This window comes from Lodderomyces elongisporus, chromosome 3 (assembly GCF_030384665.1).
Source record: "Lodderomyces elongisporus chromosome 3, complete sequence".
Taxonomy (NCBI): domain Eukaryota; kingdom Fungi; phylum Ascomycota; class Pichiomycetes; order Serinales; family Debaryomycetaceae; genus Lodderomyces; species Lodderomyces elongisporus.
In genome coordinates, this window is record NC_083675.1 from 893018 (window position 1) to 907854 (window position 14837).

At 37.0% G+C, this 14837-nt stretch overlaps 6 protein-coding genes across 6 annotated transcripts; 4 read left to right on the forward strand and 2 right to left on the reverse strand. All coding sequences in view use genetic code 12, as the record gives it.

Moving 5' to 3' along the window:
* Nucleotides 1-406: 406 nt before the first annotated feature.
* Nucleotides 407-1942, forward strand: PVL30_002654 (uncharacterized protein; the record flags this gene model as incomplete). The annotated part of the gene is made up of 1 exon (XM_001525182.1): nt 407-1942. One exon carries the CDS (start codon nt 407-409, stop codon nt 1940-1942), a length of 1536 nt encoding a protein of 511 aa, XP_001525232.1.
* Nucleotides 1943-3603: 1661 nt separating this feature from the next.
* Nucleotides 3604-5028, forward strand: TPS1 (Trehalose-6-P synthase/phosphatase complex synthase subunit; the record flags this gene model as incomplete). The annotated part of the gene is made up of 1 exon (XM_001525183.2): nt 3604-5028. The coding sequence occupies one exon, from the start codon at nt 3604-3606 to the stop codon at nt 5026-5028; it is 1425 nt and encodes a 474-aa protein (XP_001525233.2).
* A 495-nt stretch (nt 5029-5523) lies between these two features.
* On the reverse strand, nt 5524-7302 carry PVL30_002656 (uncharacterized protein; the record flags this gene model as incomplete). Its single annotated transcript, XM_001525184.2, has 1 exon — nt 5524-7302. One exon carries the CDS (start codon nt 7300-7302, stop codon nt 5524-5526), a length of 1779 nt encoding a protein of 592 aa, XP_001525234.2.
* Nucleotides 7303-8999: 1697 nt separating this feature from the next.
* Nucleotides 9000-10295, reverse strand: PTC4 (Protein phosphatase 2C 4; the record flags this gene model as incomplete). Its single annotated transcript, XM_001525185.2, has 1 exon — nt 9000-10295. One exon carries the CDS (start codon nt 10293-10295, stop codon nt 9000-9002), a length of 1296 nt encoding a protein of 431 aa, XP_001525235.2.
* Nucleotides 10296-11334: 1039 nt separating this feature from the next.
* Nucleotides 11335-12381, forward strand: PVL30_002658 (uncharacterized protein; the record flags this gene model as incomplete). Its single annotated transcript, XM_001525186.1, has 1 exon — nt 11335-12381. The coding sequence occupies one exon, from the start codon at nt 11335-11337 to the stop codon at nt 12379-12381; it is 1047 nt and encodes a 348-aa protein (XP_001525236.2).
* A 526-nt stretch (nt 12382-12907) lies between these two features.
* PVL30_002659 (uncharacterized protein) lies at nt 12908-14719 on the forward strand (the record flags this gene model as incomplete). Its single annotated transcript, XM_001525187.2, has 1 exon — nt 12908-14719. The coding sequence occupies one exon, from the start codon at nt 12908-12910 to the stop codon at nt 14717-14719; it is 1812 nt and encodes a 603-aa protein (XP_001525237.2).
* Between the last annotated feature and the right edge of the window lie 118 nt (nt 14720-14837).

Genomic DNA, 14837 nt, shown 5'->3' on the forward strand with positions numbered 1-14837 from the left:
TTTTAATGGCAATAAATATATATTTTTTTTGGGCATGTGTATAATGTCGTCATTTTGTCTGTCAGTGCAAAGGCTGATTTTGTGTCACATTCTGCGTTGATGTTGTTCTCTTTCTATCTTTCTTTCTTTCATTTTTATTTTTTATTTTTTTTAAAGAAAAAAAAAGGAATCAAAAGAGAAAATGCAAACATTCTCGACGACAACAACAACAGCAGCAGCAGCAGCAGCAACAACAACACCAACAATAAGTGAAATCAAACACTCACCAATATAACAAAACTCGACTACCGAATACAAGTGTTTCATTCTAACCACTGTTTTTTTTATAAAATTTTCTTTCTTTCTTTCTTTCTTTAGTTTTTTTTTTGCATTGAAAAATTTCATTGGAGATAATTGTGAAATTGTAATGCGGTTGAGTTCTTTATTCCTACTCAATGCGGTGATTGCTCCAATCACACTAGCTGCTCCTTCAAGTCAGCAACAACCAAACCCCCCACCATCGCTTGACTTGTTGTCCTTGTCCGATTTGCTAAAAATTGACAAAGTGTCGGATGTGAAAAACTATGCTGTGTCAGATACAGTTTCTTTTGACCAAGGAAGGTTGTTGTTGGGCCAGCAAGGGTCGCTCTGGACCAAAAATAAATTGTCATTGCAAAAGTCCAATGAGTTCACTTACGAGGTTGTCTTTAGGTCCTCTGGTAAGTCGAATGATATACAATTCCGAGAGAATGGATTGAATGTATGGTTAGTAGACGATAGGTCACCCAAGACCGCTAAGTCTGGCCTTGGATCAGAAGTGTTTGATGGGTTCAAATTTGCAGTGAATAATCGAGATCAGCAAGGATTGAAGATATTTAATAATGATGGTAACCAAAGAGTACCGGCGGTGGATGATTCTTTGGAATTGAGTCTTGGTGACTGTCAGTTTAGATATTTGGAAAGTGATGTGCCGTTCACGTTGAGAATCTCATACTCTGCCAATAAGAATTGGTTCAAAGTGCAAGTGGATAACAACCTTTGTTTCAAGACGGATCAGATTCAGCTACCACCAAAGTCCGACTGGGTGTTTGGTATTACTAGTGTTGTTAATTCTGCATCGAAGGAATTGTTTGAGATCTTGGAGGTCAATGTGTGGGATAAGTTAACCGAGGATGCGGTGGACGATCATGGTTTGATGGATGGTGAAGAGCTCAAAGTGGATGTCGAGGAGAAAGTTGTAAATAATGAAGGTGGAGAGAAGGCAGGCGCTATACCCGAGCACGCTAGTCCTGCACAAATCAGACAGTCGTTGATGGAAAGAGCTAGGCAACACAGAGAGGAAACAGCCAAGGCCAATGGTGGTAATAATAATAACAACAACAACAACAATGCACAAAAACAGAATGAACCTAGAATATCCACTAAATTGGCACCTACTGGAGATTCGATTCAATTAGTATTGAACAAGCTTGATCAATTGGAGATTGCTCTTGCAGACTTGTCCGCATCGTCACCTAGGGGTGCGAATGAAAACTCTCAAGGGGGAGGAAGTGGCGGTGTTTCTGCACAAGTTCAAGAAACAAAAGATATTCTTGTTGAGTTGCGTCAAACTTTTATCACTCAATATGCCGAGCTTCTACAAGCTATCCAATTGCTCAATCAGAAGGTGATTGGCGAAGTTCGCGAGCAACATGTTGGAATGGAGGAAATCTCCAAGAAGGTTGATTTGTTAATGAACGAGCACAAGGAGGTCCAACACCAATACATTAATCATTATAAGCAACAAGAGAGACAAAAAGCAGAGGGCATTAGCATTCCTGGTGGTGAAAAAGAACGCAATAGTGACACTTTGGCAGACAAGTTGATCAAATGGGTGCTTATACCGCTCATGATTGTGCTTTTGGCATTGGTGGTATTTGTGTACCGATTGAGACATGATATCAAGCACTCAAAGCTTCTATGAGACGCTACTAGATATATATATATGTATATATATGTGTGTATGTATATATTTATATATGTGTATATATGTATATATACAAATGAGACATTGGTTGTGAGTGGGTGTGTATGTGTGTATATTCATATAATTGTGTAGGTACACCAAGTAACAATAGAGAAGATTAAGATACGTACTGTATCCATCTTCATGCTTTCTGTTTATCACGTGCCATTAATTTCTTATGAAGAAAAACCACAACAAAAAATAAAAAATAAAAAATAAAAAAATAAAAACTACTATGGTTGTTAACTTCCTAAACTAGTAATCTCTAAAAGTGTGAAGTTTAAGAGTGTAAATATTGGAGGTGTAAAGGTCGAAGAAACGTGGGGGAGCAATGGAAAATAAAAAGATATAAAAATAAAAGAAAAAATAGAATATCTAGAACAGCCCCTTTGTCGTAAATGAATCACAAATTTACCAGGACACCCGGCTACTGCTAATGCTAGTGCTAATGTTAATACAAGAATATTGAAGTAGAGCTAGAGCTAGAGCTAGAGCTAGAGCTAGAGCTAGAGCAACTCAAAGCAAATTCAATAAATACGCAAGACCTAAACTAATTTGTGAGACAAGATCTCCCAGAAAAAGAAGTGAAAGAAAAAATAAAATAATCATCCTTATAATCAAAAACTAAATGTACTATACCTCCTAAATCCTACTTCTTGTTCTTTATCTGTTTTCCTTTTTGGTCATTCCTTCAGCCTATTAGCTCTGTGCTTCACAGCTAAGAGCTCTATAGTCTTGGATGGGAATGCTGGGTGATAATTCTTAGTTTTTCTTTTTCAATTCTAGTAAACTTGATCAATCATTTTAACAAGAAGATACAGCCTTGTTGTTTAGATGTTGTCCCCCAACGACAGACTCAGCCAAAACAAAAAAAAAATTAAAATAGAACAACAAAACAACAGACAGACAAACAAAGGAAAGAACAGAAAAGAATAGAAAAAAGAATTGGAAAATGAACTTTATACTTCCATTTGCCATATAACTCTTTATACATGTCTGAACAAAAAAATAGGGGCAATAGTGAAAGGGAACAGACCATTGCTCTTTGAAAGGATACCAAAAAGCTGTTGGGTGCTTCCAGTGTGTCTATCTCTCCATCTCTCTGTGTCTCTCTCTCTGTGTCTTTTCTCTTCTTCTTCCCCTTTTAGCGGAATCCAAATTTTTTTCTTTCCTTTTTGTGCAACCAAAGAAATATATATACTATACTACTGTGCCACATAACACACATCACACACATAGCACACATAACACATATAACACACAATATCAAATAAAAAATTAAAAAATAAAAAAATTTGTGAAAGGTTCAGCCGACTTATGATTGCTAAATCAATATTCTACTTTAAAGTGAAGAAAAGATTCTACAATTAAAGAAGAAAAAAAGAATCAAACAACAACAACATCTGAAACCACGAAGCCTTTGAAATTCAAACTTGAATCGATATCACAATTTGAAAAAGAGAAAAAAAAAATTTTTTTAATAAGAAAGTTTATCATTTCCTCCTTTTACAAACTCAATTGCGTGTTTGTTTCCAATTTATTCATATATATACCTATATATATATAAATATTTAAATATTTGAACACAAGAAAAGATAGACATAGATATAGACATAAACATGGTTGAGGGAAAAGTATTTGTTGTTTCTAATAGACTTCCAGTGACAATCAAACGTAAAGATGACGGGACATACGACTACTCAATGTCCTCCGGTGGCTTGGTCACTGCATTGCAAGGCCTCAAAAAGTCCACAGAGTTTCAATGGCTAGGCTGGCCAGGTCTTGAGATACCTCAAGATGAGCAAGAAAAAGTCAACAAGGACTTGGACTCCAAATTCAACTGTACTGCTATTTTCATTAGCGACACGATTGCGGACTTGCACTATAATGGCTTTAGTAACTCTATTCTATGGCCATTGTTCCATTACCATCCGGGTGAGATGAACTTTGACGAGAATGCATGGGCAGCATACATCGAGGCCAACAAGAAATTCGCCCAAGTCTTGGTTGAACAGGTTGAAGATAACGATATGATTTGGGTGCATGACTACCACCTTATGCTCTTGCCAGAAATGCTCCGCGACTTGATTGGACAAAAGAAGAAGAATATCAGGATTGGGTTCTTCCTCCATACACCGTTCCCAAGTTCAGAGATTTACAGAATCTTGCCTGTTCGAAAAGAAATCTTGATTGGCGTATTGAGTTGTGATTTGATAGGCTTCCACACATATGACTATGCAAGACATTTCCTAAGCTCAGTGCTGAGAATTGTCCCCGATGTCAAGACATTACCCAATGGCATCGAGTACAAGGCGCGCAAGATCCAAATTGGCGCGTTCCCCATTGGTATCGATGTCGATAAATTCACCGAGGGACTCACAAAACCCTCAGTACAAGATAGAATTAAACAACTCAAGTCGAAATTTGACGGGGTCAAGGTCATTGTTGGTGTTGATCGATTGGACTATATCAAAGGTGTGCCACAGAAACTCCACGCATTTGAAATCTTTCTTGAACAAAATCCTGAATGGATTGGAAAAGTTGTCCTTGTCCAAGTTGCTGTCCCTTCTCGTGGTGATGTAGAGGAGTATCAAAGCTTGCGTGCCACAGTGAATGAGCTTGTGGGAAGAATTAATGGTCAATTTGGTACTGTTGAATTTGTTCCTATCCATTTCATGCACCGCTCGATCCCATTTGATGAATTGATATCACTTTACGACGTGAGCGATGTATGTCTTGTTAGCTCAACACGAGATGGAATGAACTTGGTGAGTTATGAATATATCGCATGCCAAGAAGACAGGAAAGGAAGCTTGATTCTTTCTGAGTTTGCCGGTGCCGCACAGAGTCTAAATGGCGCAATCATTGTCAACCCATGGAACACCGAGGATTTGTGTGATGCTATTAAGGAGAGTTTAACATTGCCTAGTGAAAAGAGGGAGTTTAATTTCAAAAAGATGTTTTCGTACATCTCAAAGTACACATCAGGGTACTGGGGTGAATCTTTTGTCAATGAATTATACAAGTGTCAAGAAGGCGTCTAAGCTTCTTTTTTTTTTTTTACTTTGCCGTTAATCAATTGGTGACACCAAACAGGTTTCATGCCAAACAAAAGAAAAGAAATTAAAAGAAGAGAAAAGACAAGGATATGTATATTTATATATACAGTGGTTATAGCTATAGAGAGGCAAAATAGCCTATTGAAAAAAAAAAAAGAAAGCAAAGAAGGAAGAGAATAAGTACTAAAGTGGGAATAAAACTTTACTGATTGTTTGCAACTTGTAGCTGATATTCTTTATTTGTTTGTATACATATAATATATATATATACCCAACGTCATCTACAATAAAGTACTTGTATAATAAATATATGGATTAAAGAGTCAATGAAATGTGCTGGAGTAGCATTTGACTTTCCACTTTGAACAGAATATTATATATTGAAACATCCACGCATATCCACATCACAGAGTTCCCTTTTTTGCAAGCACCTTTATTTTAATGTATATCATTATTGTTATGATTATTATTGATCAACCCTCAATCAATAACTTCCTTGTTCAAGTATCCGATATTTTCCTCTGTCAAAAGTAACTTGCGTTTCGTGGCAACATGTCCATCTTTAATCACTTTCAAGTCGGGTCTCAGGTCTTTTCTCGGACTGCTCCTCCTCTGCATCTCTCTGTCTTCTTCTTTCCTCACTGATTCTTCAGGAACACTAATCACTTGTGGTCTTATACCTAGTGTCCTCAATAAAGAGTTACCCATGAGAGGATTCATCATTGGCTGTTGATTTTGGTACTGATATTGCTGCTGGGAACGAACAAAGTTAGTTTCTGAGTATAGCGAGGAATTAGGGAGGTTCAGTGCTTTATGGAAAAATGGTCTTTTTTGGAATGGTTTTTCCTCTACGGTTTCCTCCTTTCTTGGCTCCTTTGATTTAATCCTTTTTTCTGCTTTAGTTTTGTTTTCTTTTTCTGAATCATATTGCTCTTCCTCTTGTTTATAATGACTAACATCTTCCTTGAAATTCTTGGCTGAACTGAATGCTGTCATCAAATATGGCAACTCCTCCGAAATGGTAGATTTGTAAAGACTGTGTGATCCATAGCTGTATACGGAATCGGCTCTTGAACGCTGCTGCTGCTGCTGCTGCTGATGGTTATTATTTTTGTGGTTGGTATTGGTGATTGAACGGACCATGGGTAGTTGAATCGATGACGAGAGAGAGTACTCTGAAAATGTGTCCTCGGGGATATGTGAGCCTGATGACGATGATGAAGAAGATGACGGCGACGCTCCGTCATTGTCCATGTCAAATATTGAGTGTGGGTCTGTTGCAGTTGTAGCAGTTGTAGCGGCAGATTCTAAATTATCGTGGGGGTCAAGGTGCTCTGGACTATTATGATGTTGGTGGTGGTGGTTATGATGGCGTTGATGGCCTGGCTGGCTACCATGATTGTGCTGTCGTGTGTCGCCTCTCTTTCCATATGTGTTCAACTCTCGCAGATGTGCTTCCTCTTGTTGCTGATACTCGTGCTCTTCAATAGACTTATCAATCATCCTCTCCATTTTATACTTTTCAAACATCTTTTCCAAATCGTTAATCACTGCTAAGCATTCGTATTTTGCATCAAAATCATTGGCCAATATGGCATCGTTCAACTGTCGTAATAGTTCAACAATAAATGTCTTGTAATAATTAATTGTATCTTTCTCCTCGTCGTAATCTGCTTCCCCTTCATTATAGTCGCTTTCACTGCCTCCTCTGGCTCCTACACCTACACCTTCATTTAATATCTCCAAATCTCTTCCAATCAAGATCAATTTTGCTTTGGAGTAAAAGATTGACAATTCTTCAATTATTTCATTTTTTGACTTGATTATTCGTAGCAAAAGGCTCGTAAGTATTGTTCCCTCGTCGGACATCAAATCCTTCACGGATAGTAGTTTTGACAGTTTGCTCACCAAATCAATGTCAGATGAGATTTTCACCATTTTGATATTGAGCTCGGTGCATGCGACGATAACCTTGTCCGCAACACCAGTGTTGAAGATTTTGATCTTATCATCATTATTGACAAAGTGTGTATCTGAGTTGTAATCTAGCGAGAGAAACTCCCAACTTTTGAATTTGAGTTGGATCTTATCTAGTGTTTGCAAAATAACAAAACATGTGGAGCAGAGCTTATTTAGTTTCCGTTCACTAATTTCTCGTATCAACTTGATGAGCTGTGATGACTTGGCATGGTCTCTATTAAGATTTGAGTCCTGCACAAGCGTGAGTATGGGGTCTTGATACGGTTCCACATCTGCCATTTTGATACGTTGGTGTCAAATACTTGTTTTTATGCCTTGGGTCCCTAATGCTTAAATGCTATGATGCTGTAGTGCTATGATGTTTAGACTTCTAAGGTCTAGAAGCTAATAATGTACAATATGTTTATGTTTATGTCCTTGTGAAAATATATAATCTGGGAGTAATGCGTTGATGCCAATATTCCTAATCCTTAGTTTATATAAAATTTCTATGACACGGTAGGTGTATATTAAGTGATCTTTTCGAATAGTCACAGTTCAATATATAGGATATGATAAATACAAACTCTATCAGTCTCCCTCTCTTACTCTCTTACTCTCTTACTCTCTCACCCTCTTTCTTGTTCTCTGTTTCTCTCCTTCATGAACGGAGAAAAAAAAATTAAAAATTAAAATAAAAAAATTAAAATAAAAAAATAAAAAAAGCAAAACTGCCCCGATGTGAATCTTCTGTCTCCTGTTTTCCAATGTTGTTTTCTGGCCATGTTTTTGTGTTCTTTTTTTTTTTTTACTTCTTCTTAAAATTGTCTTATATGCTTGTAGATTATCTTTTATTCTGAACTTTACTTTTATAAAAGAAACAAAAAAATTAACCCAAAGAGAGTAACCCCACAAGCTTGCAAGTCTTCCGTTTCCTACCATTCTCCTTCAACCAGCCTAAACGGAGTATTTGTTGTTATACATTTATTTTCTAGTCTAAAGAACAATTCAGACATGTTGGGAGGAAAAAAAAAAAAACAAAAGGAAAAACCCTTCCCATATTTCCCCCCCCCTAAAAAAATAGAAGAAAGTTGAACATGTTCGTTAACGCTTTATCCTCTTACACATGATAGCATACACATGTACATACAAAGGATGCAAATAAAGAGCTCTAGATTTCATTCATACTGCGATTCAAAAGTGGGTTAACACACATACAATTTAAGTTCATAGTAGAATTGAAAAAATATAAAATAAAGAATATAAAATAAAATAAAAAAATAAAAAAATAATAAAAAAAAAAAATCAGTCGATAATTTTGATTTTGTCACGTGATTTGACAACCAGCACTTTCTTTATTGATGATGATGATGATAATGATATTGTTCTTGTTGTTGTTGTTGTTGTTGTTGTTGTTGTTGTTGTTAATATAGGCGTAATAAACCCTTATTCTTATGTCAGCTTTTTAACCAAATTTCTGGACCTTGATAATAAAGTGTGTTTGACACCAAATTCAAAGTGTCATATATCATCAACTCTCAAATGACGGCAATCTCAACAACCTTAAACTACAGTTCTTTATTAAACGTTGTCAGTCGCATACTTTTTGCTAGATATTATTCCTAAACATTATTCCTGAAGATTATTCCTAGATTCTTTTTTACAATTTTCTTTTTTCAAATTCACATTACATCACATATCATTATAAACATTATCTCAATAACATCTCTACGCTATATTCTTTGCTTAACTCTTTTCTTCTTTTTTTTTTGTTTACTTTTGTTTAACATAAAAGGATCTCATACTCCTGTTTCTTGTCTTTCGTCCCATTTTCTTTTATTCCTCGTTTCCTCATCTAATTCACCTATTTTAATTTGCTTGAATCTTCTCTTTATTATTATTGTTTTTTTGTTTCATTATTCTTATTCTTGCTTTTGGATTCTTTTTCTTTTCCTTTTTTTTTTCTTTATTGAAATGTTTTCTGCTGAAACAATACTTCACCTGAGACCCTTCTCTTTCTCAATCTTTTCAATCATATGGGCATACCACTCATCGATATTCTCTGCAACTCTCCCATCCAGGTGCAATGCAATGATTATCAACGTCATATTGTCAAATCCTATTCCGGTATAATTATTTGCCATGGTAAGACTATCATTAAGGATATACTCAACAATCTTGTTCAATTTCCACCCGAGCACTAGCTTATCTCGAATTAACTTGACTAATTGGTCATTTTTGAAACAGTCCCAGATCCCATCGCATGCCATAACAATGAATTCTGGTGTGGGCTGCTCATTCATATCAAAGATAAGTATATCAGGTTCAACAGTGACTTGGAATGATTCTGGTGGAATATGAATGTATTCATGACTTCCTAAACTCTGTCTATCCTTCTGCACCTTGTGCTTGCTCAATGACGACGATGTAGATGAACCCTGTGGTTGCGGATCGTTTCGACCTTCTTCTTCTTCTTCTTGTTGTTGTTGTTGTGCTTTCTTATTGCTGCGCTCCTTGTCTCTTTCCTCTACTTGTCTTTTGATGTTATCTATTATATAGTTGTTATTGGTAGCAGTGAGGTATGGAATCTTGAATTTGAAATCTCCAAACGCCCTACTCAACGCCAAAATCTCATTTATCCGGCCATTAACAATATACCCATTGCTATTCTCAATTCTCACCCTTTCACCCATAATGTTGGGTTTTTGGTCATACGAGAGCGACTTGGCTGCACCTGCCGAGGTGGAAATAATACATCGCGAGTCTCCCGTATTTGCCACATATAATTTGTTATCTATAATAACAAGTATAGTCCCTGTTGAACCGCAATTGATAAAGTTATCATAGTTGGAAAGTTCGTGGTCAGTCTTGAAAAAAGAATGCTTCAACAACCGCAAAACCTCGCCATTCAGGAGCTGTGCTCTTTGTTGACTATTTGAGTTACTATTATTGTGTTGTTGCTGGTGCTGGTGCTGGTGCAGATGCTGGTGCTTGTGGCTGTGGGTGTAATCATTATTGTGACTCCTGTTTCGAGATTTACTTCGCTTGCGAATCAATTGTCTAAAAATATATTTGGGCAAGTGTTCGGCAAGGTACTCGGCGCATTGTTTGCCTCCGTGTCCATCAAACACTCCAAACACGGCAATGGTTTCGTCTTCGTTGATTCTGACATTGTGGGCATCTTCCATTGACATCCTATACCCTTGCATGGCGCCAACGCTATAGGAGAGCTTGGCATGGGTCTTGTAGTCCAATTGTTTCTCTTCAATTGGATGCGAAAGCAATTGTCCCATGGTGAAGATTCCAAATAAATTATTTTATTTCTTCCAATTCGTTAAGAAAAAAAAGGGGGAGGGGGGCAGGGCAGGACAGGGGGGAAAACAAACTTGTTTGTAATAGTGTTTATTTTTTTTGTCAAGAGAGTGTAGATTAGACTAAAGAAATGAGTTTTGTTTCCATCTACAAGTATATTGCAATGATACTTATTTCCTCTTATCTGAACAGATGATGGAGTTGGAAGGAGAGGTTTTTGTACCCAATAATTACCGAGACAATTAAATTTTCTGTCTTTTTGTTGTTTTTTTTTCTTTGTCTCTCTCTCTCTCTCTCTATCCGTTTGCTTTTTAGGTCAAAAGGGGTTTTTTTTTTGGTTTTTTTTTTGAGTTTATTTCGGAATGGGTGGGGCGAAGGGGAAAGGTAAGAAAAGAACGTACCGGGGTGCTCTGAAACTATGAAGAGTAACATTGGAAATAGCGAGTGGAGAAAGAACACGACAATCTTTTCAGCACAAACATTGTCGCAAACACTGTCGCAAAATGCTATTGCGAATATATTACTCTCAGTCTCTTTTTTATTTCTTCTATTTAAGCTACGGTCATATGAAACGACATTACATCACATGACATGAACAATGTCTCCTTTTATTTGTTTGTTTCTTTTTTATTATTATTATTACGACATTTGACTTATAGTACACTACCATACACAATATGAGATTTATTAACGACTTTTGGTTGCAAAGTATGGGGTAACACAGTAACAATTAGTGCAGCTACTGTGTTTCATTCTCTCTTTCTTAACTTTCTCTACTCTCTCTTTCCTTTCCTTTCCTTCCCTTTCTTCTCCCACTAACTCGTGCACACGCACACGCTCACCGTATTCAGTCGAGAGCAAGAAAATGAACAATGTCAATAACACGAGAGAGTTTCAAGTATTTATTTATTTTTTTTTGGGGGAAAATAGTCTCTGAAATACAATTATAGAAGTATATATCGGACCTTGTATCAAATTATTGTTCCGTCTTTTTAAGAGAAGTAGATTAGTTGGCGCAAAATGATGCTTCCTTTGAACATAAACAGGGACACGCCAGATGGCAAGAACTACCAGCCACCAAAGACATTCCCAATTGGTCCATTTAAAAAGTACAAGCACAACCCTATATTGAAGCCCGACCCCGACGTTGAATGGGAATCCGCCTACTTGTACAATGCAACAGCCATTGTTGTTGACGTCCATGTTATTATGCTATATAGAGCACAGAACAAGGCCAAACTATCTTCTGTTGGGCTCGCATGGTCAATTGACGGTATTAATTTCAAAAAACACAAAAGACCAGTGATCACGGCGACCGAATCGTATGAACAAGGAGGAGGAATCGAGGACCCGCGTATCATTCGCGACCCAAAGTCCAAATTGTTTGTTGTCACATATACAGCTTTTGACTTGCACACGGCTCGCTTATGTGTTGCCACAAGCGAAGATTTATTCCACTGGCACAAACATGGTCCTATTGTTCCACCTTATTGGAACGATATAGCAATCACGGCCAATGGCAACAGAATCATCCGTCATAACTGGTCCAAGAGTGGTGCCATTTTCAATGAAAAAAACAAAGATGGCAAATATTACATGATTTGGGGTGATTGTCAACTTCACTTGGCCGAGTCCGAGGATTTGAAGCACTGGAAGTTGACCAGTGACAATATAAACTCCAACATTTGGGCGAAACAGATATTACATAGAGAAAATAAGCTAATTGAAAGTGGGCCAGCACCAATAAAGATGGATGCAGGCAAAGGCAAAGGCAAAGACAAAAACCAATGGATATTTATATACAATGCTGCAACTACAGGCGGCGAAGACTTGGCAAAGGGAACATACACAATAAACCAAGCGCTCGTAGATTATGACGATATCAAACTGGGGCCAGTTGCAAGAGTCGAAAGACCAACATTGAGACCCGAGCTGGCTAACGAAGTAAAGGGACAAGTTGACCAGGTGGTCTTTTGTGAAGGAATTGTTCAGTTTAACGGCCAATGGTTCTTGTACTATGGCCAAGGCGATTCCGAGTTGGGAGTTGCCATTGCTCCTGTTAATTGAGAATGGGTGGTAGTGAAGAGGAATTTGGTGAAGAAAAAAGAGGGGCGGGGAAAAGCAGAAAAGCAAAAAAGCAGAAAAGCAGAAAAGCTTTAGAAGAAAGAAAATATAATACAAGAAAAGAGAAGAAGAAGATGAAGAAGATGATGATTAAAAAAACCGTGTAAACGATTTAATTCTTTAGCCTCTTTTAACAAATTCTCATTTGATCTCTAATACAACTACATCTACTATTGTTATCATTTTAGTATTTCTCGAAAATTAACGCTTATCACCAAAATTATAAAAGCCGAGAATAAAGTAGTGCAAAATTGTCCTCTTTTTTTAATTATAAAGATTACCAGAGCCAGCCCGTTTTTTAATCTGATAACAAACAATTGCGATTACAACAACCGCCACAAGAGCAAGTGCAAGAGCCACAACGCAAAGCACCCTTTTACCCGGGGAAAACAAAATAATAATAGAACAAGTCAATTGCTTATTACGAGCTGTCCAACAAACATATGCTAACGAGTGAGTCGCAGATGTTATGCATCATCCAAGCAACGACACTACTCGTAAATCCAATGGTACTGCTGCTCGGATAGATGATCAAATCACTCATTTGCAGAACTTGCAACTACAAGCAAAATCGGAAGATGAACTTTTGTCGAAGTATGAATCACAGATTGGGTTAATTCTAGAGATTGCTGATTTATTGCAAACCAATGACAGGAATACGGACAAAAGTAGCATTGGCTATAACGATGTGAAAGAGATTGTGCATCAAATGTACAGACATTTGAACAATGGTTTACCCATACCGTCAATGGCATCGATCACTTCCTTGGCAATTCAACTATTAAAACTTCGCCTCCTTGAAGCTAAACTACGATGTGATTGCATAGCTAAAGCAAAAGAACTGACGGCGTTTAGAGTTACTCGACTCCAGGAGAAACAAATGGAAAAGGAAAGAAATGTGGATTCTTTGCGAATGCATTTACTCAAGCTGGAGACACTGTTGATAAGTAACTATGAAAGCCAGATGCTAACTCTAGAAAGTAAGATATTAGATTTTGGGAAAACAAAGATCAATCAAGTAAAAATGCAAGCCAGCAAAGCTCAAATGAAAAATTTAAAGATCCTTTTGGATACAACTTTCCAGTTCAAAGTGCAGCCCCAACTTGACTCTCAGTCTCGCGCTCCATCCCAGTCTCACAAGCAGTCCAAAGAAAATCGAAAAAACGTCAAGTTGACTTTTAATCATCAACCGATACTTCTTATCAATGAGTTTCTTGGGTATTCATTACCCATGATAAACCAATTTATTGAGCAATTGATTACGTTACAAAAACAATTATGCGTGGTATTGGATATCAAATTACCTTATATAGATGCATTAAGCAAATACATTCCAAGCACAAAGTTCTACGATCTATTGAAAAAAAAAGAATTAATAAGTACCGGTCAACAAGGCCTAAGAGAGCTAAGTCTCAGTGGTAATATATACGGTGATGGTGATGGTGATAATGATATTGATATGGATAATAATAATGATAGTCGTGGTAAAGATGTTGGTGGTAATAATGTTAATGGGGAGTTTAACCCAGTAAAGATTGAAAACACAGCAGAGAAGGTAGTGAAGCTAGGAAATGCGTACCAACTTCCGCTTTCATCAAAAACACTCAATTTTCAGCGACGAGTAGCCAGATCGAACTCGATTGAGCCTGGTGAGTTGGATCAAATTCCAACCATTTTCAAGGAATATAGCTCGACACCAACATCGTCACCAGATTCGGTGCCACTACTGAAAAAAATTACCATTCCACATAGAATCATAAATAAACCATTTAACAAACTATCCATTAAAGACTTTTTTGAGTTTTTAGTAATCATCGTTAAAGTTGTCATCAATTTTGAAGTCCTTTTACGGCTTGCTAATGCATGCGAAGGATATAGTGAGGAAATTAACATTATAAACAGTTGCGACTTTACAAAGATATTAATGCAAGTTTCAAAGCTTGATTCCAGATGGCCGTGGCATCACAGAGTTATGAAAGCTGCAACTGCACCACAAGAACCAACAAACCCGACAAAACCAACAGAATTAACAAAACTAACTACAGAGAGTGAGGAAAAAGAAAAGTCTCCAAATGTACCAGTCAAGGATATCTACGATCAGCATCGGTTCCAAGATTGGTTAGAACATATTTATAATTCAATCATTTACTCCCTGTTTGCCAAGAAGCACCACAATAAACCAGTTGCGTTGCACAATTTGAACTTTAAAAACTTGTTTATTAACCAGCCGAAACCTGATCAACAACGCGACGACTGGGACATAATTAGTGAAATGTTGTGAATGCTTGTAAATGTGTATCTATATTTATATTTAAATTTATATTTGATTTTATATGCGTAAATAAAGACGGAAATGTTTTTTCATATGTGTGGATGTATAGTAAGAGACGAGTACATGG